Source organism: Rhinolophus sinicus, chromosome 16 (assembly GCF_057876585.1).
Source record: "Rhinolophus sinicus isolate RSI-liver-muscle chromosome 16, RSI-T2T, whole genome shotgun sequence".
NCBI lineage: Eukaryota > Metazoa > Chordata > Mammalia > Chiroptera > Rhinolophidae > Rhinolophus > Rhinolophus sinicus.
Genome location: NC_142516.1, coordinates 19472747 through 19500067, shown reverse-complemented (window position 1 = coordinate 19500067; position 27321 = coordinate 19472747). Strand labels below are relative to the sequence as shown.

General features: G+C 34.0%; 1 protein-coding gene across 7 annotated transcripts in view; it reads right to left on the bottom strand.

Moving 5' to 3' along the window:
- Positions 1-1385: 1385 nt before the first annotated feature.
- Positions 1386-27321, bottom strand: part of PTBP3 (polypyrimidine tract binding protein 3) — a 99894-nt gene continuing 73958 nt past the window's right edge. For all 7 annotated transcript variants that reach the window (XM_019749546.3, XM_019749547.3, XM_019749548.3 and 4 more), the window contains 8 exons: positions 27104-27278; positions 14383-14451; positions 13421-13560; positions 13147-13180; positions 10689-10781; positions 9707-9923; positions 6736-6813; positions 1386-6584 (listed from right to left, as the gene is read on the bottom strand). In XM_019749546.3, the coding sequence (XP_019605105.3) occupies positions 6452-6584; positions 6736-6813; positions 9707-9923; positions 10689-10781; positions 13147-13180; positions 13421-13560; positions 14383-14451; positions 27104-27278 (939 nt within the window). In that variant the 3' untranslated portion in view covers positions 1386-6451. The remainder of the gene's footprint in view (positions 6585-6735; positions 6814-9706; positions 9924-10688; positions 10782-13146; positions 13181-13420; positions 13561-14382; positions 14452-27103; positions 27279-27321) is intronic.

Here is a 27321-nt window from a genome sequence, read left to right as displayed (position 1 = left end):
TAAAAAGTGGAAATTGAACTAGGTGGTCTCATTTATGCTCAAAACTACAACTCTCAATGATGGCTGAGCCCTTTGCTGTGTAAATAAGCATTTCATGGTGAAGTAAATTCATAAAAACCTCATTTGGTCATAGGGTTCTTTTATCTTTTCCTGACAAAAATGCCTCTTATGCTTAAAAGAAACAAATTCATCTAGTTGCATTTCTGGAGAGAACAGATTTTACAGGTTGGACAGCAAAGAGCAGTAGTGTTTACCTAATTTTCTATTCCATTAAAAATCGTCTTCCAAAAGATCCCAGAATTAAAAAATTAAAATAAATGACTACTTAGGCTCCTACAATGCAGTAACTCTTTAAAGAACCCAGAAATAAAACACTGTACAAGGAAAAGCAATATATAGGCAGCCGGTAACTGTATTTATTCTTTAATAAAAATGGACACAAACTTGGTTTGAGATCACATCTCCTGTCTCAAAATTTATGGATACTAATCCCATAGGAAAGCCAAAAACTGAACTAAACTGGAAAAAGTGTTCCAACTCCTGCTTGGCATTGCACATGTATCGTGTGAGTGCGTGTGTTGAGAGAAAGAGAGAGAAACTCACGCCAAGTGTGCCAACGTGTACTTGTACTAAAGGAGTACTACAGAAGAAGTTACATTATAGGACTATAAGAAAGGCAGTTTGTGCCTCAAAATGAAAATTTTTCCTTAATTTAAAAAGAGGTGGTTTGGGGGTGGCCGGTTAGTTCAGTTGGTAAGAGCGTGCTGCTCTTAACAAGGTTGCTGGTTCGATCCCCACATGGGCCACTGTGAGCTGCGTCCTCCACAACTAGTTTGAGACAACTACTTGACTTAAAGCTGATAGGTCCTGGAAAAACACACGTAAAATATAAAAAATTTTAAAAAAAAAAGAGGTGGTTTATTCGATGGACACTTGTCTTACTAGGGAGACCACTTCAGGGATGGTGTAGATGCCTGACCACTGTGCCGTACACCTAAAGCTGAAGAACAATGAATGTCAACTATAATTTAATATAGATATAGTCACAGGATGTGGAGTACAGCGTGGGGAATAGATGGTCAATGAACTGTAACAGCTATATACAATGTCAGAGGGGTAGTAGATTGGGGGAGGGGGTTATCACTTTGTGAGGGGTATAAATGTCTATTACATTGTTTTGTACACCTGAAACTAACAAAAAAAAAAGGTGGTTAGTAGACTAGAGTTTTTTTCAGTTTTTAAAGTTGTATAAATATATGGTTGTTATTCTTTAACTACAACAAGTTTAGATGGATGGCTATGGAAACATAAAAGAAAATATGACATCATTAGAATTACAGGAAAGACAAGGGGAAACCCAAAGTACAGACAAGAACACAGAAAAATTTTAAGAGAGTACAGATGTCATGACATTTATTAAAAGGCATGCTACAATGCTGTATTTGTTAGGAAAAGAGATTAGCGATATCAAGTAATAGACAGCAAATATACAAACTGAACGAAAATGGAATATACTGTAGTATACAGAAGTTTGAAGTAACCATGCACTACGCATTTAGAAAAGGTTTTTTAATATTTTATCTTCTCTTTGCATTTATAACATAATTCACTTCAACAATCACAGAAGCCTTTTTTTCCAATGCCACAAACTGTGTTACAAATGAAAGCTGGTACTGTTGCTTATCAAAATATACAAGACAATTGATGTTTTATATAAAACCACTTTATATGTTAACTTGTTCCCCAAAACCTTTCTTTTTTTTTTCCTTTTTTGGCCTGGTTAAAAAAAATGTTACAAATATTTACAGCATCTTCTTCTGTTAGATGAACATTCTTATAAACTGAAAAAGGGAATTTAATGAACAGACCATGTAAAGCATGAGACAATGTCAGAGGCTCCTAGCTGTGCTATTTTTTTTTTTCTTAAATACAGTACTGAAAATGCCCATCAAACCCTTGTCATTCTAATCCATTCTGTTCACAGTTAAACTCCCATTTTCTCTTAAGTAGTCTATTCACCAATAGGAAATAGAAAGTAAAGGCCGCTTTGCAGTGGGTCTTCTTTCAGAAAGGAGCTTGAGAAAAAAATGCTTAATAGAGGAGTTAAAACCAGGTGTCAGTCTTTGGTCAGAGCAATGAGGTGACATTTTGATGCAAAACTTTGCTTGGTCAGCAATCTTTATAATTAGTACTTTCTGGATGTGGGATGAATTTTTAAAATATCTGGGTTAATAATGGTAAGGGGGGGGGAAAGGCCAGAGTATGACATCAAAAATAGCTATTTAAATATTTGTTATTACAACTACTACATAGATTCAAGAATTGAAAATAACACAAGAACAAAAATCTGTTTACAGTGCTGAATTAAGCTTGCCATAAGCAGCTTTCAATCATGACTATGATCACCAAGGTCACTGGACCAGACAAATATCCCTGTTCTCTGGAACATATGCCTCAGGTTACAAAAACTAAGGTGACTACCAGAGATCCAGAAGGGCTCTGTTCTCGCACCTGCACAATGCTATAGCGTGTATCATGTGATACAGGCAAAGGCGTAACTGAGACTTCATTTACACAGTTACCATTCTTTGCTCGTATGAATAGTCTGTGGGATAACATTCTTTTAAAACTATATAGTACGTATTTCCTGAAAACCAGAATACTGATTCTACCTTAGTCTCGAACAGGAAGAAAAGGTCAATTACGACTAATGAAGAAGGCACATAAACTTTGGTCCCGTTTTGTTTTCCTCCCTCTATAAAACCCCAAAAACTAATATTTTAGTAATTTTCTATTTTTTAAACCATTAACAATAAGCTGTTAGAGTTTTCTCTGAAAAAAGACTGCAAGTAGTCTTGTAAATAACAACACAGCTCTTTTAAAAGACATCTGGGTTATATTTTCTCTAAAAGAAAAGTTTTGTGCAATCTAAATTGTTTTTCTTTTAGCACAACAGTAGAATATTTTAAGTCTGGCAGTTTTATTCTTGTTAACAACAGATCAAGACAAAGGAAAGGCTAAGAAAAATGCTTTTACGCATAGTCATGCTGTCTTTCGGGTTTAAAAATAGCAGTACACATTAGGTTTTTCTAGGAGATAGGCTAGTAGTTTGGCAAACTTAGGGTTTTTTAAGTGACGCATTGGGGGGAACGCAAATTTTTGAGCTTGTCATCTTTTGTCCAAAAATATTCAGTGGGAACAGAAGAGAAATTACATGACAATATATATACTCAATGTATATAGGAACTTTGCCGCCTAATGACACGGAAGCTTTGGAAAGTCAATATGAAACAACAGAGATATTTATGAGTGTTACTTCTAATCAACTGCAGCAGAACCTGTGATCACCATCCGAGGTGGAGCCAAAGAAGGCACTGCTCCACTCCCATAGGAATTAGGCAGGTAGAAATATGTCTCTAAAACACTGTGAGCTCTGCAACTTTGAACAACAAAGTCAGAAACAAACAAATGATTGCAATATTTAGTCTTAAAGGATTTATGGCATTCTGTAGGTGCTATTGGGTAATTCTGATACTCTCCAATAAGTCATCAATTAAAGATACTGGGTCATTTTTCTATTTGTATCTCACACAAAACACATCTTACGGCTCTGCAAGTTATTTAAATCTCAAAGTAAAACTTTTTGGCATAAATTGCTACTGTTAAACATGTACTGCTATTTTTTTAAAGTCCTGAATATATATACTCTGTGTAAATGTCAAGACACCTCCAAAAGTGATGAGACAATACTCCTTAAAATAAAGTAAATAAACAAAAATAGAATAGCATGACAGCTCAACAGCAATAACATTGCTTAGAAGTTACGTCTAATAAACACAATGCAGAACAAAAATACAAAGATCTAGTTTTTCAACTGCCCTGGTATTTTAAACTCTTTTTACAGAAACTATGCCAACACAAATACTGTAGACCTCTAGAATTCAAACAGCAAATAGCCCAGTATGGACAACATCCATATGCTACAGCTAATTTTAGACACAAATTGATGGTATGAAGCACACTATTTTAAATAAGAATAGCTCACTTTTCCAAATCTTAATTTGATTTTGTCAATAAATTAAAATGTATGTAATGTGCATATGTATGTACAACATTAGAAGAGTGTATGTATATATATACACACTTATCTATACACACACATACACAAATCCCTGAAAAGGATTCAAATGTTCTTTCTCAGATTTAAAGGCCATGCTCTACTTTAAAATTACATTCAACACCATCATGATCTCCTTCCTGCTACACTTACACTGAATGTTGTGAGAATCATGACTTAAAATTACACAGTGATTCTTAACTCAAAGTAAAATGAAATAATCCAATTTAACATGCCACTGAAAATTGTAATAGTGCCTTTATGGAAGGAAAACAGAAGCAAATTTTGGAAAGTTTCTCAAAGAAAAAATTTTTCCTCCTCCTTACTCCGTGTTTTGCTAAGTGAAAAAACAACTTGATAAATGATTATTCCTATCAATTCAGCCAATGCTAACTTGGAAGGTCTCACTGTTGTGTCCTTCTTTCTATCTATTCCACCACTAACTGTTGGGCAGTATTGAGTGAATTCTGCTTTTTAACAACCTATCATATCTTTTATAGTCTCTGATTTCTAGTAGAATTTCTTTTGTAGAAACCTTCCCGTGTTCAAATTAATGGCTGAAATATATGTAGCAAAGAGATTGAGATATTCTTTTAAAAGGTGAATGAGCCACTCTGCGAATCTGAGAAGTGTAAAAGGGGTGGACAAAAATGTTCCTTTTGACAAACTCTTCTTTTAAAAAAATGTGATCAAGCATTAAGGGAATAATTAACAAAAGCACAGTTTCTCATTAAAAAGAAACAATTTTACATTATACAATCACTGAAGCAACATTAACATGTACTCTTACATTCAACCAAAATGAGAGTGACAGAGTATGAGAAGCCCACCTTCTCATATTCCATATATGTGGGCGCTAAGTAATGAAGTTACATTAATAGGATAGCAAGTTCTCAAAAAACACAAGTAATCCTGAGACAAATTCTAATGGATGATAAAGATTACACAAGATCCAGAAACTAAGATTGCATTTCATAGCCCCAAATTGGTTGCTATACCTGGCAATGACCGCTGTTGGTCACAATGTAAAGAGGCCTACAGGTGTGCACTGAGTTATTCCCCAAACCATTTACCTTTCCCCACCCAATCTCTGCACCAAAGCACCATAAATTTGAATAAAAACTATTACTTATTGAAAACCACTTAAAATTGCAATGAAAAAAACTTTAAAATCCTTACCAAAACAGGGCAAGAAAAAACAAATCCTCACCAAGCCCACAATATATCTTTCCAAGATACTTAGATAAAACTCTAACCTATCATATCATAAGCACATAATAAGGCACATAATAAGAAATTAAGTAAATACACAGTAATTCTGAATAAGTATTACAGATTATAGTGGTACAAAAAACCCTTGAGATTAATTTTTTTCTAAAAGAAGACCATACCAAAAATAACTTTAAAAAATCTGTCAAACCATGATAGACCTGAATATTTTCCTTAAGACTGTAAACTTTTTTCTGAAAACAATTGTAAAAAATTAGTTTATAAGTACAATTATTTTTTTAATTTTCCAAGATTATTTTACTCAGCAAATAATTGTCATTTTGAAATTTAAAACATGATCTTTCCTAATAAAATTATTAATTATTCTGACACCTTAATAGATCCCGGTTGTATTCCACTTAATTTCCTTGGGGTCAGTTGAGACACTTAATTTCTCCAAATAGTCTTAAAAAGTTAAAGATATGCAATATTCAAAGGAGTGTCTTACAGTGAAGAAAAAGAAACCATTGAAAGAAAATATGCAGGTTTATAAATCTGCTTCTAATATAACCCAATTTGTTTATGTAAAATAGCTATCAATATATGCCAAATAATTGATATAATTTATAAGTGAACATAATTTCCTATGGGGGGGGTCGAATCAAAGTTTTGAATCATAAAGTTAAAAACTTAGTTGTAAGGAATTTAAATTACTTACATCAAGTAATTTAAAAAGTCTGTATGTTTAAATTTTTTAAAGTACAAAGGAGTTTAGAAATGTATAAGGCTGATCTGTACCCAAACTAAAAGTCTGTACTCTTGAAATCCAATTCAATATGGCGAATTAAATTAATGAAAACAATTTTTCCTGATTTTTTTTTCCTGAAGATTATTTTCATAGAAACTATGGTAAAAAGAAAAAACAAACCTTTGATCACATATTGGCGGGGTGGGGGTGGGTGGGGGGGAGAGAACATCTCTTAATTTTTTTGAATATTCTTGAATATCAAACTCAGAAAGAATTATTTTTGTAAGAGGCAGAATTGGTCTTGAGCTGCTTCAGTCTATGTCTGAACATTTTACTGAAATTATGGTCCAGTCTCAGCAGAAAAATTCACAGAAAGCTCAGATTGTAGATTTTGAGAAGGAAACTCTGAGGTGGTGATTTTCTCCAAGGTCATGGTTATGAAGCTCAATGAGGGCCTGGATTGCTTCTTCCACAGATCCCAACTGAATAAGGGCCATTTTGCGATCTTTCCTGAAAATGGTATAAGAAATATAAAAAGTGTACAGAATTAATTGTGCCTATAAACCTCCTCCCCAACCCTAGAAGACTTCATCGAACTATCTTAAAAATTTGCACACCATATTAAATAAAGCTAATGTATTTCTTGAAAGCAGGGACTTACTGAAAGAATTTAAAAGCCTTCACTGAACATCCAGCTTCTGTGAAAAGGTTCTTCAGATCATCCATTGTAACAGAAGGGCTGTGAAAACATCACAGAGAGAGTCAACCAACAACCCTAATGAAGCAAGGATGACCTTGCAATCATCAAATCTCTAGAGTATCTGACATTTCAAAGAAAATAAAGCCATGCATGAACACATGATTTGGAACTGCCCTGGAAGAGGTTCGAGGCTGACACACACATGTCCTCAAACAATGGAATTTTATCTCAAATCTTTTGCAAAAGATGTGGGCAGGTATATAAAGAGCAGGAAAATGTAGGTAAAGAAGGTAACGACAGGAGCCTGCCTCAGTTATGCAGCAGTAGCTAATATAGTGGTCTATCACACGAGAGTCAACTGACTAAAAGTAGATTCTTTCTTATCTCACAACTGCCAGCAAGGACGGTACAGAAGAACATTAATTAGCTCTGCAGGGAGACAGCTCAGCATTCATTCTATTTTTCATTCATTTGGTATGAAAGTTTAAGTAAGTTACTTAACCTGAGCCTCTCAGTTTCATTGATAAAATGAAACTCATGACCTTACTTCAAACGTTATTATGAATACACTGACAGGCACAAAAAGCAGAATACAGTAGTCCCCCCTTATCCGCAGGTTCGCTTTCTGAGACTTCAGCTATAGGTGGTTTGAAAATATTGAATGGAAAATTCCAGAAATAAACAATTTGTAAGTTTTAAATTGAACGCCCTTCTAAGTAGTGTGATAAAATTTCCTGCCATCCTGCTCCATCGCTCCTGGAACATGGATCACCCCTTTACCCAGAGTATCCACACTGTATACGCTACCAGCCTATTGCCATTAGTAACCTTTCTCAGCGTTCAGATCACTGCCACAGTATCGCAGTGCTTGCGCTCAAGTCTCCCTTATCTTACTGAATAAGGGCCCCAAAGTACAAGAGGAATGATGCTGGCAATTTAGATATGCCAAAGAGAAGCCGTCAAGTGCTTCTTTTAAGTGAAAAGGTAAAAATTCTTGACTTAAGAGAGACCACATTCACATAACTTTTATTACAGTGTATCATTATAATTATACTATTTTTATTGTTATTGTTGTTAATCTCTTACTGTGCCAATTTTTAAATTAAACTTTATCAAGGTATTATGTATGCATAGGAAAAACATACGATACATAGAGTTCGGTATTATCCATGGTTTCAGGCATTCACTGGGGGCCTTAAAACATATCCCCCGTGGATAAAGGGGGACTATTGTAGAGGTTATCAGGGACTGGTGGTTGGAGGGAAATGGGGTTATTGTTTAATGGGTACAGAGTTCCGGTTTGGGATGATGACAAAGATCTACAGATGGATAAAGGTGATGGCTGCATAATATGGATGTACTTAACGTGCATGTACACTGAACTGCACACTCAAAAATGGCTACGATGATAAATTTTATGCTGTGTATATTTTATCACAATTTAAAAAAAAGATTAATAGGGAGATTTAATGAGGTAATACATGTAAAACACCATCACAGTGCCAGAACTCCGTAGATGGCTCAAAAAATATTAATGCCCCTTTCTCTTCTACCTGCATGTCCTGTGTATGCTGCAACTGAGACCAGCTCCTGGATAATGTATTGTATTTAAGAAGGTAACAATGACAGGAGCCTGCCTCAGTTACCTAAATATGTTGCCCCTCTACCTGACTCTGTAGTGATGAGCTGCTAAATTTCTAGATCCACATAATCTAGATTTTTCTTAAGTGGCTTTTCTAGTTTCCTGGCTGGCATGAGGTTTGAGCCACTGTCCAATTCAGATTTAAGGTTTCTCCATGTAGCCTAACTGGGGACTAGCTGGGACCGAGTATTCAACACTGTTTTGAGGAATTATTTTCTATACCTATTCATCTCCATCTCTCATTCTCAATAGTGTTCCAGCACTTTACCATTCTCCATTCCCTCAGTCTTTAAATTTCCACACACATGTGCACGTACAACCATACCCCACAGCTTTTACCTCTCCCTTCCCAAAGCTTATCCTGCTTCATGTATTAGATTAAGTTATACAAAATTGCCATCTTTGTAGGTCAAGGATTTCAAGAATTAGAACAGGGATTGCCAGATGTTATCTATCAAGGTCCACACAGTAAATATTTTAGGTTTGAAGACCATACAGTTTCTGTTGCAACTCTTCAGCTTTACTGTTTTAGCCATAGATAATAATACATAAATGAATGAGTATAGTTATACTCCATGAAATTTTATTTATGGGTTGTGAAATTTGAAATTTAGTATAATTTTCTCAAACCAAAAAAAATTTTTCTTTTGCTTTTCCCCCAACTATTTGAAAATATGAAAATCAATCTTAGTTCATAGGCCATACAAAAACAAATGGTTTTGGCCCATGGGCTGTAGTCTGTTGATCCCGGAGTGTGAAGATGGCTAAAGAACAAGTCTGTTACAACAATGGTTAATACACAGTGGCTACAAAAAAAAACAAAACTCATTTTTAACTATTAAATAAATAACTTATATAGGGCTTTGAAGCTTATAGATAAAAAATAAAGAATTCTTTTTTTATCAAATTCTTAGATACATAAATTATTTGATTTTGCTATGTTGGTTACTTATCTTTACTTCTATACAAAGGGATGAACAAGTATGTGCCAATGGAATATTTCTGCATAAATTTATTTTTATGCCCTTTTATAACTGAACACTAGCTGCTAATTCTCTATTTGGAAAATTTTTTTTAAAAAACTGTTATCTTTTACTTTTGCAGTGTATGACTGGAGATATAACCTTAAGACATAATGGCAAATGAATCATCTCACAAGAAATTAGTTAATAATAAGACAACTGCTTTAGAATAATTTCAGAGTTTTTGCCTCTCCTAAAACATATACTGTAGGTTATTAATTATCTAAATTAATAATATCTAATGAATAATATCTAATTAGGTACATACGGGATGTTGGAAAGATGCAGAGTGGCTGACGGCGGAAAAATATTCTGGAAGTTTTTAGAGCCAGGCTTTTTAAAGCGATGCAAAGGACTGTTACTAAAATCCTTAGTCAGACCTTGGTCTTCTTGTCCCTCTCGAGGAAGCTGAACTGTCTGATGTTTGGACAGTGTAGCACGAAGCACTTTTCCATAAAGTCTCTGACCGCTCAGATGGTTCATTGCTGGTGCATAGGAAGAAAACGAGAAGTTTGGGAATTAAGACAGAGTCTCTCTAAAATGTGTCTAAATTATAAATTCTTTTATTTAGTCATTTAAAATTATATTGTCAGTTTGAGGGTTCAAATGGTTTTAAATTAAAAAACTCTTATATGTAGAAATGTATTAAATGATTTATTTTACCATAATGAAAGAAAAATAATCAAACAAAAAATAACTGTCTTCCTAGCATAGTGCCAGGAAGTTCCAGAGTCCCTGGAACATAAGTGCTCAGAAAATGATTACTGAATAAATTAGTTTAATCTCAGGCAAAGTATTTTTTATAAAGTATCTCAGTAGAAGTATTTTAATAGCCACTATAACAATGAACAGTGTGGTCATGGAATGACACTTTGGACCGTCATTATGAAGTTTGCCTAAACTTTTATGCCATGCAATGGTTCTAGAAAACTTAATTTGGAAGGAAAACAAACAAGTAAACAAACAAACAAGGTAAAAGAGAGTAAGTGATGTTTATTAGTTTAAACTTAAAAAAAAAACCATACAGTCAAAGCTCTAAATATCAATATGTTCAAGTAGATAATGAACTTCAGACTTCAAAGAGTAATAAATATGTTTAATCTTAAAATACAAGAGGTCCAAATAATAAAGATGTTAGCATAAAGAGGCACTCTTCAGTAAAAGTATATTCCTACTAGTTGTAAGTTTGTTTACTTTATAGGAAGATTCCTGTATAAAAGGGAGAGGTTATCATTATTAGTCATTAGTACCTAGCTGAGCTTGATTTGCATCTGCCATCTGAACCAAAGCATTCTCTTTCTTATTAAACATAATCTTCACTCGATGTACATCACCATATACTCCTAATTAAAAAGACAAAACAAAACAATTTTTAATGTCCAACTATGTAATATTTAATTAATTTTACTAATACACTTAAAGGCTTCTTTTCTCAGATTACATATATTCCCTGGGCATTTCATACATATGCTCCCAAATATGTAACTCTTCTATGTTCCAAATCTTTTCCCCTTCCCACTTACAGTGACCACAGACTACTGATAAGTGTTACTATCATACATACTCCAGACACCTGGATTCATGTTTGGACTTCCTTTCCTTAAACTCATATATCCAATCAATCACTGGCACCCATTGATTCTATGGCCTAAGTATCTCTCACATTTGTCCACTTCTTCCCATCCTCATTACTATCAAAGCTATCAACATCGTTTAACATCTATCTGGACTATTGTAACAGCCTCCTGCTGAGCTCATTACATTCAATTTTTCTCCACTAGTGTTCCTCACAGTGGGCACCACATCCCAAAGGAGAGGCAAAATGGTTCACTGGAGTATGGGAGAAAAAGAATCAAACTCTTCTTTACACTGATTTGTTTATATAAAACCAGTATGAAAAACTACATTTTACTAATTTTTAATACATAGATAAAATTATAGGCAGAAGTGTCTATAATATAAAGAGCATCCTGATTTTTTTCATCCAGTGTATTAAAATATATTGCAGTTTATATGCTACAGGGTATCACCAATATTACAAAAATAAGACCCTTATAAGTAGTAGCATCATTACCATATTTTGTAATGCAATGAGAGAATGACTATGAAAATCTTCAAGGCACACAAAGGAGTGCTGGTTATCTTGTGGGCAAGCACAGAAGAGCAACTGAATGCAGAGATGAATGGTACTTTTAGAATTTAAAACAACAAGACAAGTATTCCAAATTTGCTGTCCTTTTCAGAAGTGACAAGTGGCTGAAATAACGTATTATTTTTATAAGAACACAATTTGGCCTTCAAGCTGAACGTGGTATTTTTTTTAAATGAATGAGAAATTAATTACTTTTAGAAAGACATGTGGTTTTGCTATTAAAGAGACATATGAAAATGTATCATTAATACATGATTTTGTTACCGAAAATTACAGAAATGTGCCATGAATAAAAACTTTTATGGTTATTGCAAATGAGCATAAAGGATCTCTGTGGGGTGATGGAAATGTTCTAAAATTGGACTTGGGTAATAATGGCTGCACAACTCCATAAATTTACTAACCATCCTGGAGTTGTGTACTTCAAGCAGGTAAATCGTGTGGCTATAAATTATACCTCAAAAATGCCTATTACCCATTCAAAAAATCTGAAACAATTTTCTGTTGTATTAAAAATTCTTCCAAATGAAAATGAGCTTTAACCCCATTTGTTAAAAATATTCTAATGCAACAATTTTCAAGACCAACTAATGTAATGAGGAAAAAGGGAACTTTTCGAAGTAAAGCACAACAAAAATTAGTGGTTTAGATGGAAACATCAGTATTGTAATTAGGTACAACAACAATGAAACACTTCTATTTATGTTACACATTTTTATGAGGTATCTTTTTCAATTATGACAACCATTAAGATCAAGTACTAAAGTGAATTTAGAATCAGACCTTGGAATACTGAATCAAAACAAAAGGATTTCTGAAAATAATGACACAGATTAAACCATATTTCTCACTCAATGTTAATAGTTTTTATACAAAGTTTCACTAATAAAAATCTTTAAAATATCAAATATTGCTTATTTCATTGCCCATATATTTGTACATATTACACTACACATAATGAATATAGTAAAAGATGGATGAAGTTTATTAATAATTAATCATATATAAATTAGGAGTACATGCTTTTTTTTTTTTTAAACTGAGAGAGGAACACTATTAGAAAGTTTGGAGATTTATTTGTAAAACCTGTATCTCATTTTGCCTCTCTCCTGCTGAAAACTATTCAATGGTTTCCCACTGTTCATAGGTTAAAACCAAGCTCTGTAATTTAGCTTACAAAGCTATTCATGATGTTGTTCCTATCCACCTGTCTCTCTCTCTCTCTCCTACGTAGTACCTGTGAAAGGACATTTGCCCTCCCTTTTCTGTGTGGCTAACGGTTTCTCATTTTTCGTAAGTCAACTTAACTGTCATTTCTCTTGGTACATCATCGGTGATTCTCTCAGTAAGGTTAGTTCTCCCACCTATATACTTCCATTACAATAACTATTTCCCTTTTTATAAAATTTTATTGTAATTGTAATTACTTTGCGACTCTATCCTCAGTGTCGAACACACTACATGGCACATAAAGATAGTCAATAAATATTACTGAATGATGAAAGGTGTTCAATCCACATCACAGATAATATTAAAAACAGCAAAAAACAACTTACCAAATAGGATAAAAAGCCCATGTGGTGTGATAAACTGAAAAGAATAATACAAAGTATAAGTATCTGACTAAGTAAAAATTTTAAATAAATTTACTAGTAATGACAGTTGACTTTGTTTAAAGTATTTATTTTATATGCTCATCTATATATACTAGTGATGAATTTTAATAAAAATGCTTACAACAAACTTGAATGTTTTTATTGGAATACAACACTAGATCAGAAGCTACTATAGACCTCTTCCTGAAAGACTTTATAATACTCTTCAACTCACATCAGGATTGAGATTGGTGACAAGCAGAACAGAATTTCCTGGTATACCACCAGCCCCAGGAATGGCCATCCTTCCAGTGACAGCAGAGGAGGTGAGTGTGAGCGGACCAAGAGCTCCAGGAACAGCTGGGACTGATATACCTTTTAAAAATACCAAAAGCATTTCATATTCTAGTTATCTGGAGAATTACCGTACAACACTTATATAATGTAAGTAGATAAATGAAGAAAAAAGCAAAAATATAGAAGAAAATGTGTCAAAATTACCATAAGGTTATCAAAGACCTATTTTTTTTGCCCTACAGAGTCTATCTGGAAGTCAAGTTCCTTATTTTTTGACATCATTCTCAGTATTCTATTATTTATATAGTACTTTGTGGAGCAACTGAATTCACTGGTCTTAAAAGCCATTAGGCTTCTCAGAGGGTCTATCAACTACAAGCACTCCCTTGTTTCTTGAAATAGATATACTGTAGCACATTTCTACAAAGTAGATGTAATTTTCAGATTGACTTCTCCCATAAAACCCGATATATATTTTTAAAAAGTCCTTGAACAGAAGTCACAAATATACATGTAAAGTGGTTGTGGAGCATGTTCTAAACTGGACTGTGGTAAATGGCTGCACAACTCTATAAATTCACTAAAAAATCAGAGTTGTATACCTAAAACAGGTGATTGTATACATGCAGAACGCAGGACATTCTGTATTTGAAAAGCATTTTGTAACTTTGTAAAGAGCTATATAATAAGTATTACCATCAGACACAGATTTTATAGAATTATTTGTAAATAAAGGAAGCTGTGTATCATATAATCAAACCACTTTTATGGTTGACACACATAATACTTTTGTTGTAAATCCTTCCAATATGGTAATATTTTTCATCTTTATAAGTTCCTAGAAAATATAGAACATCACAAAAATCATTTTAAATTCAACTTTAAAGGAGTCACCTGTACCTTGAAATCCAATGCCTGGAGCAAATCCAGCAGCCCCTGCATACGGTGAGGAAATTATACCTGGTGCACCTAATGGGGGAAAGAGAAGCTAAAATAAATATACTACCATCTATAAATATGGTCATCAAAACAAATAAAATGGCTATATGAGGGTGTAATATTGATAAAGAGATTCTGTTATGAAGTAAAAATTTGTTCACCTTACATATTGTGATCCTTAATACGTAAGAGCCTCTTGGCATTTCCAGAGGCTAATCCCTTTCAATTGGGTTCAAGGTTCAAGAGTACAGTTAGCTGTTATTCAGTTTTGAGTTATTAGTTATTTAGTTTTGTTCTTTAGGTTAAGATTCTTATTTAGAGCATTGTTTCTAGGGCATTGTTAATGCCCTTATTTAGAGCATTGTTTCTATGTGAAAATCATCAAATACTTATTAAATTGTACTGTACCTATGGGGTATGGTGCTCATAAAAAGGAAATATGAAATTAAAATTCTTGCCTTCGAGAGGTTTACAAACTAAAAGTATGAATTACAGGAGACTTGTATGCTGAGGATCTAGTGATTTAAACACAAATGTACTGCACGTAGTCTAAGAAGAAGGGACCCCAGAAGATTCACTGTGATTATTCGAAGAAAGTTTCTCAGGGGGTAAAACTTGAGCTAGACAATACGTAATTAAAAATCACAGTGTTTAGTATATACTAGATGCTGAACAAATGCTGGCATTTTCCCCTTTCCTTTTAGAAGCCTGGTGACTATCAACAAAAACAGGAGTTAGTTCAAATGGAGGAGTCAGTACTAGCAGGAAAACAATTTGGTTTTGGACATGTCAAGGGGGAGGTAATGGTAAAACATTCACATGGAAATGCCTACAAAGGGGCAAACTCAGAATAACTATTATAAGACACAAATTTATATTTATTTCTACATAAAAGCCATATGAATGAGAGCTTCACTAAAAAGGGCACAAGACAAGAAATGAGGAGAGTGAAAAATAGAGCCTGGGTGTATTAATACACTTAAAGGGTAGATGAAGGAAGAACATTCTAAGGAAAAGTGAAAACAGAATAGCCTTGGAAATAGAAATAAAAAGTGAATTCTAATCGTTCAGGAGCTAGAGGAACAGAGTTTTTTTTTGGGGGGGAGGGGTTAATAGAGGTCAAAGAGAATGAGAAACGTAAAAGGTAAAGAATAGTTTTAGGGTAATAGCAAGAAGTCAGATTGTAAGAGTCAAAGGGACAAAGGATTTTTTTTTTAGTGATAGAGTGATGAGTGTATTTATAGGAAGAAGTATGTAGGCTGTATTTTCTGGAGGAGTCAAAAGCTCATTAGTTTATTCTCTTCATTAAAGAGAACTATGTAACAGAGTTTGTTAAATATACAGCTGCAATTTATTTAAATAATTCAAGAAAATATAGTCATTAAGAGACTTCAGGGATAAAGTTAGCAAGAGAATTGAAGATACAAAAGAATAACTGACAGAATAACTGATGAAATAAAGGAAACAAATAGTTACTGAAAGCATACTATGAGCCAGTCATTCTTTTAGTGCTAAGGAAGCACTGAACAAAGCAGACAAGAATCTGTCTTAACTTAACTTACATTCAAGTAGTCTGGAGAATATGGGTACAATGATTTATTTTTATACTTAAGGCACAAGGGAAGACATAACAAATCTTCAATATGCAAATGAGTAATTATAAAAAATTTACGGTGGGAAGTTAATCATAGGAAGAGATATGGTTGATTGTATTATTTCCAGGACTTTTTTTTTTCCCAAGTCAAGTTGTTGTCCTTTCAATCTTAGTTGTGGAGGGTGCCGTTCAGCTTCAAGTTGTTGTCCTTTCAGTCTTAGTTGTGGAGGGTGCAGCTCAGCTCCAGGTCCAGTTGCCGTTGCTAGTTGCAGGGGGCGCAGCCCCCCATCCCTTGCGGGAGTCGAACAGGCAACCTTGTGGTTGAGAGCCCATGCTCCAACCAACTGGGCCATCTGGAAGGCAGCTCAGCTCGAGGTGGCGTGTTCAATCTTAGTTGCAGGGGGCACTGCCCACCATCCTTTGCGGGACTTGAGGAATCGAACCGGCAACCTTGTGGTTGAGAGGCCACTGGCCCACGTGGGAATCGAACCGACAGCCTTCGGAGTTAGGAGCATGGAGCTCTAACCTCCTGAGTCACCGGGCCGGCCCTGGTTGATTGTATTATTGTTGACAAGTATTCACTTGCCCTTTCCATATATCTCTGGCCAGTCAGGTGACTTGCAGTGCCTCCTATGGGAGGAACATACATTTCTATGCAATTCTCACTGCATTTAATGATGTCACAGGAATACACACACAGACATGCAGCATCTATACAGAAGCCTTAAGAGGCATTGTTGGTTTACAGCAGATCTCTCATTTTTTACTTTCTGCCATAAGAATGCCATGTCTCAAGTGCAGTGACATCTTCAGCCCTGGCCAAAGACATATGAATTAACGGCAAAAGCAGATTCACAGCTGCCTAAGCAGTCAGTGCTGTGAGAGAAATAAATGTTAATTGCTGGAAACCACTGAGATTTGGGGAGAGGGCAAGGGAGGTACTTTTTAAACACAACAAAGAGACTAATACAGATCGCTATGAGGAAGGAGGCAGACTAGCAGCAGGTTTTATGGAAATAATGAAAAATTTTGAGATAACTGTCACAGAACATGAAATAGTGATAAATAGAAGAACTGGCAAGCGATTACCAGACCCAAATTTTAAATAACTGCTTCCAAATATAATATGATGATTAACAAGAACATTTGTTAAAATTTGACAAAAGAATCATTTATAAAGTTTCCATAAATCTACACTCACATAAGCAGAAACAAACATTTTAGCAAAGTAACCTGTTAGACAATGGGTTAGTATCTTTTGAAAAAAGATTATATAAACCTTTAAGAAAAAAGGTTTAAGACCTGAATGACTAAGAATAGATATTTTACATTTGGAAAATATACCACCACAACAGCAATTAAAGCAATGCAAATTAATAGATAACATTTTAACCTATGAAATCAGTTTATCAGTGTTATTTATCATAGCAAAACCCCAAAGAAACAAGCTTAATGTCCAAATTGGAGAGTAAATAAATTACAGAGTCACTAGACAAAATGCAGAACCATTTAAAATATTATAAAGAATGTATACTATAAAAAATATAGCACAATTATGTTTTTTTTAAATGTGGGTATAGCAGCAGACTAAATAATATACACCAACCTTACAGCAGAAAATGCCTAATGAAAGAGTAAAAAGACCTTCAAAAAAAAAAAAATCTAACAGTTGACAAGATGATAAGAAATAACCAGGCCAAAAAACTAACTCTGTGAAGCTGAGCTGTGGTTTAGTCAGCCCCATGGGGTAGTGGACAAGATACACATTCCAGGGTTAACCCAAGGAAGAAGTTAATAGGAGAATTTCACAATATTCATCCAGAGTGTAAGCCTGAAATAACCTATCCCATTTACCTTCTCTTCCTACCCTCAGAAGACTTCAAGGAAAGTTACCTACATATCTAGCAGAGAAGGAATAAAAACCTTCCTGGAAAGTTCTAACCAAAAGCAAGCTCTCATGCAAATTTGCAGCCCAAATTCATTATTTCTTAAGGTCCAGAGGAAAATTAATGAGCTGTAGATTTAGATAGAAATGGCCCCAAACATAGTGCTTTAATATTGCAGAGAAGCAAATTCTCTCTGGAGAAACATACCACCCCAAAAATTCACAAATTAATTCTCCAAGCAAACTAAGTAACTCATTAAAAAAAAAAGCAAAGAAAAATCTTACTGCAGAAACACAACTGCAAAGATTTCAGATACTGGAATTATTAGATGAAGATTTAAACAGTATATCTAAAGAAATAAAAAACATGCTGAAAAATATCTGTAGGGGAGGAGACACTTTTAAAACAAGGACCAAATAGAGGCGGCTGGATGGCTCAGTTGGTTAGAGCGCAAGCTCTGAACAACAGCATTTCTGGTTCGATTACCACATGGGCCAGTGAGCTGTGCCCTCCACAACTAGATTGAAGACAATGAGCAGCTGCTGAGCGGCCAGATGACTCAGTTGGTTAGAGTGAGAGCTCTCAACAACAAGGTTGCCCATTCAATTCCTGTCCATGGGATGGTGGGCTGTGCCCCCTGCAACAAAGACTGAAAACGACGGCTGAACTTGGAGCTGAGCTGTACCCTCCACAACTGCATTGAAGGACAATAACTTGGAACTGATGGGCCCTGGAGAAACACACTGTTCCCCAAAATAAATTAGAAAAAAAATAAAACAAGGACCAAATAAAATTTATAGAAATATAATTAAAATCTAAAATTACCAGAAAAGTTTAACAACAGATTAGACAAAAGCAAAGATACTGTTAATGAAATAAAAGTTAGGCTCTAAGAAATTACTCAGAACGCAACTGAGATAAAGATATAGAAACTATGATAGTTTGAGACACTCAGAATACAGTAAGAGGGTGTAACAGGTCTAATCAAAGTTCCAGAAGGTAAAAAAAGAACTAGTGGGAAGAATAAATATATGAAAAGCTAATTTTTAGAACCAAAAAAAGGGACAATCCCAATAAGCTCCAATCAGAAGCCCAATAAGCTCCAATCAGAACAAATCATACCGAAACTACAAAACATCAAAGATGAAGAAAATAAAGAACAGCCAGTAAGAAAAGAGCAATAGTCAGGTTGACAGCTGGCTTTCTAAGAGCAACAATGAAAACCAGAATATTGTGGAATGATTTAACATATTGAACGAAAAATAGCTATCAACCTGGAATTCCATGTTCAACAAAAATATCTTTTAAAATCGACAATACTTTTTCTTTCCAATAAATTTCATTGGGGAATATTGGGGAACAGTGTGTTTCTCCAGGGCCCATCAGCTCCAAGTCGTTGCCGTTCAATCTAGTTGTGGAGGGCGCAGCTCAGCTCCAAGTCCAGTTGCAGTTTTCAATCTTTAGTTACAGGGGGCACAACCCAGCATCCCAGGTGGGAATTGAACCGGCAACCTTGTTGTTGAGAGCTCACGCTCTAACCAACTGAGCCACCCAGCTGCCCAATACAGGCTGTTTTTGACAAATAACTTCAAATATGTTACCACAAATTTCCCTCAGTGAATACTAAAAGATGTTCTTCAGGCAGAACGTAAGTGATCCTAGGTGGAAAGAAGGAATGAAATGCCTATGGAGTTATATATGGTTTAATCTAAATGAATACTGATTGTATAAAGCAGTACTAATAAATTGCCAAGTTAAAATAAAATAAATATTAAAACATAACAATATCACGAATTTGGAGTAGATTTAAAAAGATGGTAAAGGAGTTAAAGTGTCCTGAAGTTCTTGTGTTATGTAAGGAAAGGATATGCTATCAATTAACTTTAGATTTTGGTTAAAATAAGTATGAAAGTTAAAAATCCTATATGAAAATACAAAACAGAGTTAAACTTCAAAAACAGCAGTGGGAAAATCAGAATAATAAACATTAATTCAACAAATATTTTTTGAGTGCCTATTTTATGTCAGGCACAAATATCAGTAACCTTAAAAACCTACCCTGGTAAACCTTAATTCTAGTGATGAAAACAGAATAAACAATAAACACAGTAAATGAGTTAACTGCATAAATAAGAAGGTGAAAATACTATATATATGTATACACACACACACACATACACACACACATAGATATACGTGTGTGTGTGTGTGTATATATATATATGCATATGTATATATATCAGGAGAATCAGAATACTGAGGGAGGGCTGGTCAGCATAGGTCAAAGAAGACAGCATGAACAAAATCTAAAATCTGAGGGTATATGGAAAAAGCACTCCAGGAAGAGGGAATAACTGGTGCTACAATCTGGATGGAGATGGGTACATACCTAACATGTTCTAGAAACAGGAGGGAAGTCAGTTTGGTATGCAGAGGGAGCATCAAAGGAGATATGTCAAAAAGTAAAATTGGAGTGGATAAGGCCCTGGTAATCCAATATAGACAGATGTGGGCATTTACTCTGAAAGGAATGGGAACCTTTGGAGGGTTGTCAGCATTAGACTGAAAAGACATGACTTATTTTTCTTTGCCAGTATACACACAATAAACTATACATATATAAAAGATACTGAAGAGTTCTGATGTATATCTAAAACATGCGAAACTATTACAATCAAGATAACAAATATTTCCATCACCTCAAAAATTTCCTTTTGTCCCTTTTGCAATCCATCTCTCTCCAAACCCTGTCCTCAAGCAACCTGCTCTCTGTCCCCATTGACCTGCTTTCTATCACTATAGATTAGTTTGAATTTAACAGAATTACATATAAACAGATCATACATTTTTTTGGTCTGGCTTTTCATTCAGGATTATCCTGTGGTTCTTATCAATTTATTCCTTTCTATTGCTGAATGGTATTTCATCATCACATAGATGAACTTTTTGTTTATCCATCGACCTATAATAGAGTATGTCTAGATTTTGGTCATCACAAATAAAATTACTATGAACATTTGTGCACACATGTTTGTGTGAACATAACTTTCATTTATTTTGGATAAATGACTGGATGGAATGACCAAGCCATATTGTAGGTACACGTTTAACTTTTTAAGAAACTGCCAAGCTCTTTTCCAAACTGGTTATACCTAAATTTTACATTGTCACCAACACAATATGCTAGTGAAAGATGGCCTACATCCTTGTAAAGGAAGCCTTTTTAATTTTAGTCATTCTGATGAGCATGTAGTAACACTGTGATTTTCATTTCCATCTCCCTGGTGACTAGAGATGTTGAGCATATTTTCATGTGCTTTGTAAAGTAATGCTTCAAATATTCTGCCCATTTTTTATTGGTTTCTTGTTTTATTATTGAGCTATAAGAGTGTAATGTGATATGATGAATTTGTCTAATATATGTGTTGCAAATATTTTCCTTCAAGTCTGTAGCTTGCCTTTTGGTTTTCTTGATAGTATATTTGAAGGAGTAAAACTTAAATTTTGATGTACAATATATAAATTATTTCCTTTTACAGTTGTGCCTTTTGTGTTCTATCTAAGAAACCTTTGCATATCATATCCTCAGGTTGCAAAGATTTTCTCCCATGTTTTCTTCTCCAAGTTTTAGTTTTACACAGAGGTCTAAGATCCATTTCAAGTCCATCTGTTAATATGGTGTGAGATAAAGATCAATGTTTTTTTTTTTTTTTCTAATATGGATATCCACCTCTCCAAAACCTACTTGTTGAAAGAGTTCCCTTTTCCTACTAAATTTTACATTGGCAATTTTGTTGAAAATCATCTGACTACATATGTGTAGATCTAATTCTAGATTCCATACCTATCCTTTTTACATTACCAAACTGGCTTGATTACTGCAGCTTTATATTAAGTTTTGGAATTTAAAAAAATGTAATTCCTTTTAACACTCTACTTTCTTTTTCCATTTCTATATAAATTTTAGAAGTGCATCTTACCAAAGAAAAAGAAATTAACAGTTTAGAAAAGAAATGAATATAAAATTAGTTTATCAAGGATGCTGAAAATGAAATCAAGAAACACTACATTTCTATATTTGCAACAGTTAAAAAACAAAACAACAATGACATTATAAGCTAACACTTACATTGCACTCTGCCATGCACCATTCTAAACTCTATGTACATCAGCACATTTAATGTTCATCACAACTCTGCCAGTTAAACACTACTATTATGCTCATTCCACATATGAAGAAATAAAAGTGCAGAGCAGTTAAGCAATTTGCCCAAGGTTACACAGATCAGTAACAATAGTTCTAGAATTAGAATCTTAAAAGTATGGTTCTTAGTAATAAATCTAACAAAACATGCAAACCTTTATGGAGAAAAGTCACCAAATGTTACTGAAAGACATTAAGGAATATCCAAGTGAATGGAGAGATGTACAACGTTCAAAGACTGGAAGACTCCATTGGAGATGTCAATTATCTTCTAAGTGATTTATAAAGTCAATGTAATCCAATCAAAACCCCATAAGCTTTTTTTTTTTAGAGGACTTGTCAAGCTGATCCTAAAGTTCATGTGTAAAATGGTCAAAACTGTCAAGATACTTTTGAAGAATAAGGTAAAAAGATTTACTCTATCAGATATTGAGATGAGGTAATGAGAAAGGAAAGACACACCAATGGAACAATGCATAGAAAACAACTTAAGCAAATATTAACTGAAGTTCTAATGGTATGTGTTAAGAAATCTGAAACTACTTTTTAAGTTATTATAGGATTGAGCAAGTAAGTAAATGTGTTGAGGCTAATGGAAACTAGAGTTTTCATTCTTGAAGAAAAAAGTTACCAATATGAAAAAGGGTGCTGGATTGGAATTGGAGGTATCGGTTAAAATTTGTGGTTTTTAAACAAACATACAAAGAAAAATATATTTATGAAGCATATATCCTCCTAGTGTGTACAAACAATGACATCCTATTAGCAATGACCACATCTAATGCCTACATATTGATTTCCAAATACCATTTTCCACTAAAAGGAATCAGGGCTCATTTTGCAGTGTTAAGTCAGGGAGGGTAAAAATCTGAAATATCTTCTGCCAGAAAATAAGGACGAGTTCAAACAATGATGGGGACACTTCAAATTCCATAGAAGCCAGTGTGAAAGAGCTTCCACTGCCCAAATCTGGGACAGTTAGAGCATAAGTTGAAAAATAACAGCACAAAATTTTGACTTATAAAGTAGGAATCCATACTGACATAAATAAATACAATGAGTAGTAAGTCATTGAGATCTAATACACATTATAGTGAATATAGACAACAATATTATGCTATAATTATGTAATGTGATTAAATATGGCTATATCTGCAATCATATAATATATAGATGTAGGTTGTATACCTTAAATTCACACAATGTTATATGTTACATTTATACAAAATGAATGAATGAATGGAATGGTGTTAAGAAAAAAGTCCTGTATAATAAAATCTCAACTAATAAATGTAGAAAGAAATTATTGCAATCCACCAATATGGCAACCATCAGAATAACAAGTAATTTCAGCAATGAATGCTAAAACTAAAAGGTGAAAAGTGATAAGGAAAAGGATATTTATATAGTCTCAACGCATCTGCCTAAAAATTAATTAGAAAAACAATAACTTTACTTGAAGAAACTTGGCAGAAACCACTTTAATAAGTGACTGTAGGGGTTCAGAATGAGTCACCCCAAGATGTACCTCTCTGGTATGCACACTATTTTGAGCTAAAGGCAACGAGATCCTATGGGCGCAAGAGAAACTTCTGCCCCCGTTTAACTACCTAGAAGAATTTAAATTAGAGGCCTTGCCCATGATAAGAGTTATCACCAGAAATAAGTTTTTATGACCCATCTATAGGGCAGGGCAAACTACTAATTACTAAACATCTACTATTCTTATCACCCTGCAATGACCTTCATCCCCTCTGAAGTACCAAGGCACCATACCTCACCCTTAGCTCAAAATGTCACACATACCTCATTTGCCCTTTGTCTTTGAACCTCCATATATGTGGGGTCTCTGACTCTCTCATGTATGTGGGGTTCCCATGTGTATGTATGTAATTAAATTTGGTTATTTTCTCTTGTTAATCCGTCTCATGCATACTTAATTAATAGACCAGCCAAAAGAATCCTGAGGGTAAAGTGTCTTCCTCCCCCATATGATCAAAGTTACTATCACCAGGAATAGGATAAACTGCCATTATGTGTCTCCTGATGTAATAAACTGAGAAAGACACAACATCATTTCAGCCAAAAAACTCGTATTGAGAAACATTCTATATAATACTCAACCTGAACTCTTAAAAAATGCAACATCATGAAAGACAAAGAATGAAGAAATGTTCTAAATTAAAGGGCTCTAAAGAGACATGACAAACTAGCCTGATACTGGTTTGGATCTTTACCAGAAAAAGAAAATTCTCTTATAAAGAACATTATTTTCACAACTGGCAAAAATTAAAAAGGTCTATGGATTAGATAACATTATTGTATGAGTGTTAATTTCCTGATTTGATAACTGAACTATATTTAGGTTAGAATGTCCTTGTTCTTAGAAAACACACAATGAACATTTAGAAGTAAAGGGGCATCATGCCTGCAACTTAGTCTCCAGTGATTGGGAGTGGGGGAACTACCTACACACACACACACACACACACACACACACACACACACACACACACACGATAAAGTAAATGTGGCATGATGTTAATTGGGGAATATGAATGAAGGATATAAGGGAATTCTTTATATCCTTCATTCACATTGCAACTTAAATTATTTTAAAACAAAGTTACTAAAATACTATAAACTTTAGAATATAAGTAGTATCTTTATAATGCCAGGGTAAAGGATTTCTTAAACAAGACACAAAAAACACAAAGGAAACAAATGCCAAATAAATTTGACTACATAAAAATACCATGAAGCCAAGACTGGGAGAAACACATATAACCAACAAAGGACTAGTGTCTGGGATAAAGAATTCCTAGAAATAAACAAGAAAATGCAAGAAACCAAACACAAAAATAGGCAAAAGAGTTGAACAGAAAATTCATAAGGAAGAACGGACAATAAATAAAAATGTGTTCAACCACATTGGTAATCAGGAAAATTTCATAGCAGCATTTTTCATAATGGCCTCAAATTAAAATAACCCAAATGTATCAACAGTAGAATAGATAAACAAACTGTGGTATATTCACACAATGGGAATCTATACACTTGACAGTACTGAGAATGAACACAGAACAGCCACATATATGAATATGAATGAATCACAAGTCACAAAAGAAAATAAATAGCATGATTCTAATTTACATAAAGTTCTAAATATAGGAGAAAATTTTTTAAAATTACACTTAGGGCCCCATAATGAGTGGTTAAAAAAAAACAGAAAGAAAAAGCTGAAAAGCAAAAGAATGATTATCATAAAATTTGAGACTGGTTATCACTGGGAGAGTGGGAGCACAATCAATGAGAAGGGTACAAAGAATGCTTCTTCAGTATGTGTAAATATTTTATTTCTTAACCTGGGTGGTAATTACATGGGTATTAAAAATACATTTACATGTTATACAAGCTTATCTATAGGTATAACATGTATCACTAAAAATAGGGACAGAGTGCTTGTTTGTTTACAACTTAACTCTAGGAACTTTAAATGGAAACCTTTAAAAGAGAGAAAGAACAGCCAATGAGGTGGGAAAAAAGTGAGGAAAGTGTGGTGTTCCAGAAGCCAAGAGAAAAAAAGGAGGGAATAGCAAACTGTGTCAAATATTAATGAGAGGCAGAGTAAAGTTTCATACAATACACAAAAACCATTTTGTTCTCTGATGAATCACTTATCTTAGGATGTAGACAAAACTTTGCAATGACTAAGGATTTATTAATACAATAAAAAAGGATGTTAACACTCTGATATATTCAGAAACCAAAATTCTTAATTGTATTTTTTAAATGTCCTCCTCCCACAATGCAGAACACATTAATTACATCAACAGTATATATTCAATTACTGGAGTAACTACAGTTCTGCATTTGTTAGTCAAGTTTTGGCAACCCTGAATAATAGACTCGATTTCTATCATGTGTTATCGAAATGTATTTACAAAGACCTTTGGCTCTGCAAAATCAGACATGTAAGTAAGGGCTGATAACAAATATAAAACACAAAAATTTGGTCAGACCAAAACAGAAACTTTAACCATTTTAGGAAAGTGAACTGAATAGTTCACTTAATTTTTTCAGTTATAAACAGCAATAAACTTTTACTTTAAAGTTACAAACTATCTTCCAGAAAATTTTGGACAACCATTTGGCTAAGGATACTTTTTTCTCACCTATAAAATGAAGATTGACTAAATACTACTTAAAGTATTTTTATTGGTGTCATTTGGGAAAGACGAGTCAATCACAAAGGGTAGAAAAATTTAATATTTTATCTAAACATAAAACCACACTTTTGAGAACTGCAAAACCAAAAAGTACTATACATTTACTTATTGATATATCCACTGGGCCATCCACTGCTTTTTCCTTTCTATAAAGGTTTATTTAAAAAGTATAAAAATATTGAGAACTAGTTTTAAATAAAAGAATAAAATGTCACTTGAAGTGACATTTGCAGAGAGAATTCAGAAGACTAGTTTTATTAATGCAAAATTGCAACTTCACATAAACTAAAGGTAAAGATGGAAGTTCTGATATTTAAAAAACAAAATAATAAATGAATAAATGAAAATATGCCATTAATTTAGGCCCTTGTTTTAAAATATCACTACTTAAAAAGGAAAAAGTATTTCTCTCAAGAGCACTTATGCCAATATTCTGTTGGCTATAAGCCAACATATTTAAACCAGTATTAATATGTAAAAGACTACTGATTTGAAGCAAATGGTTGCACGGTTTATAAAGAATGAGTAATATTCATGTTAGAAAATAAATTTGTAACTTTTAATTTCAGGTATTCACTTGTTTTGCCAACTAATAGAATCTACTAATATTAAGAATTAATGGACACATTTTGTTCTATGAGTCTTGCCTTTCTTTAGAGAATCCTGAGAGAATCCAAGAAGAAAAAGGCTAACTGACATAACATGGATTAATGAATGAAACTTTTAACTTCAGAAAACTTGCTTTGTGACCCAAAACAGAACTACTCACCAAAAGCAGCAGCCATAGGGGGTTCAAGGGATGGATGGCCATCACCAGTAGGAAGGTCTAAGCGAGTGAAGTCTCTGCTTTTGTCATTATTATATTTCACATTAAGGCTGGTGAGCTTGGAGAAGTCAATACGCAGAGTGCAGCATGCATTATAGATATTCTGGCCATCCAGAGCCTAAAGCATGTAAGAAAGGGACTGATGTTTTGCAAGACAACAA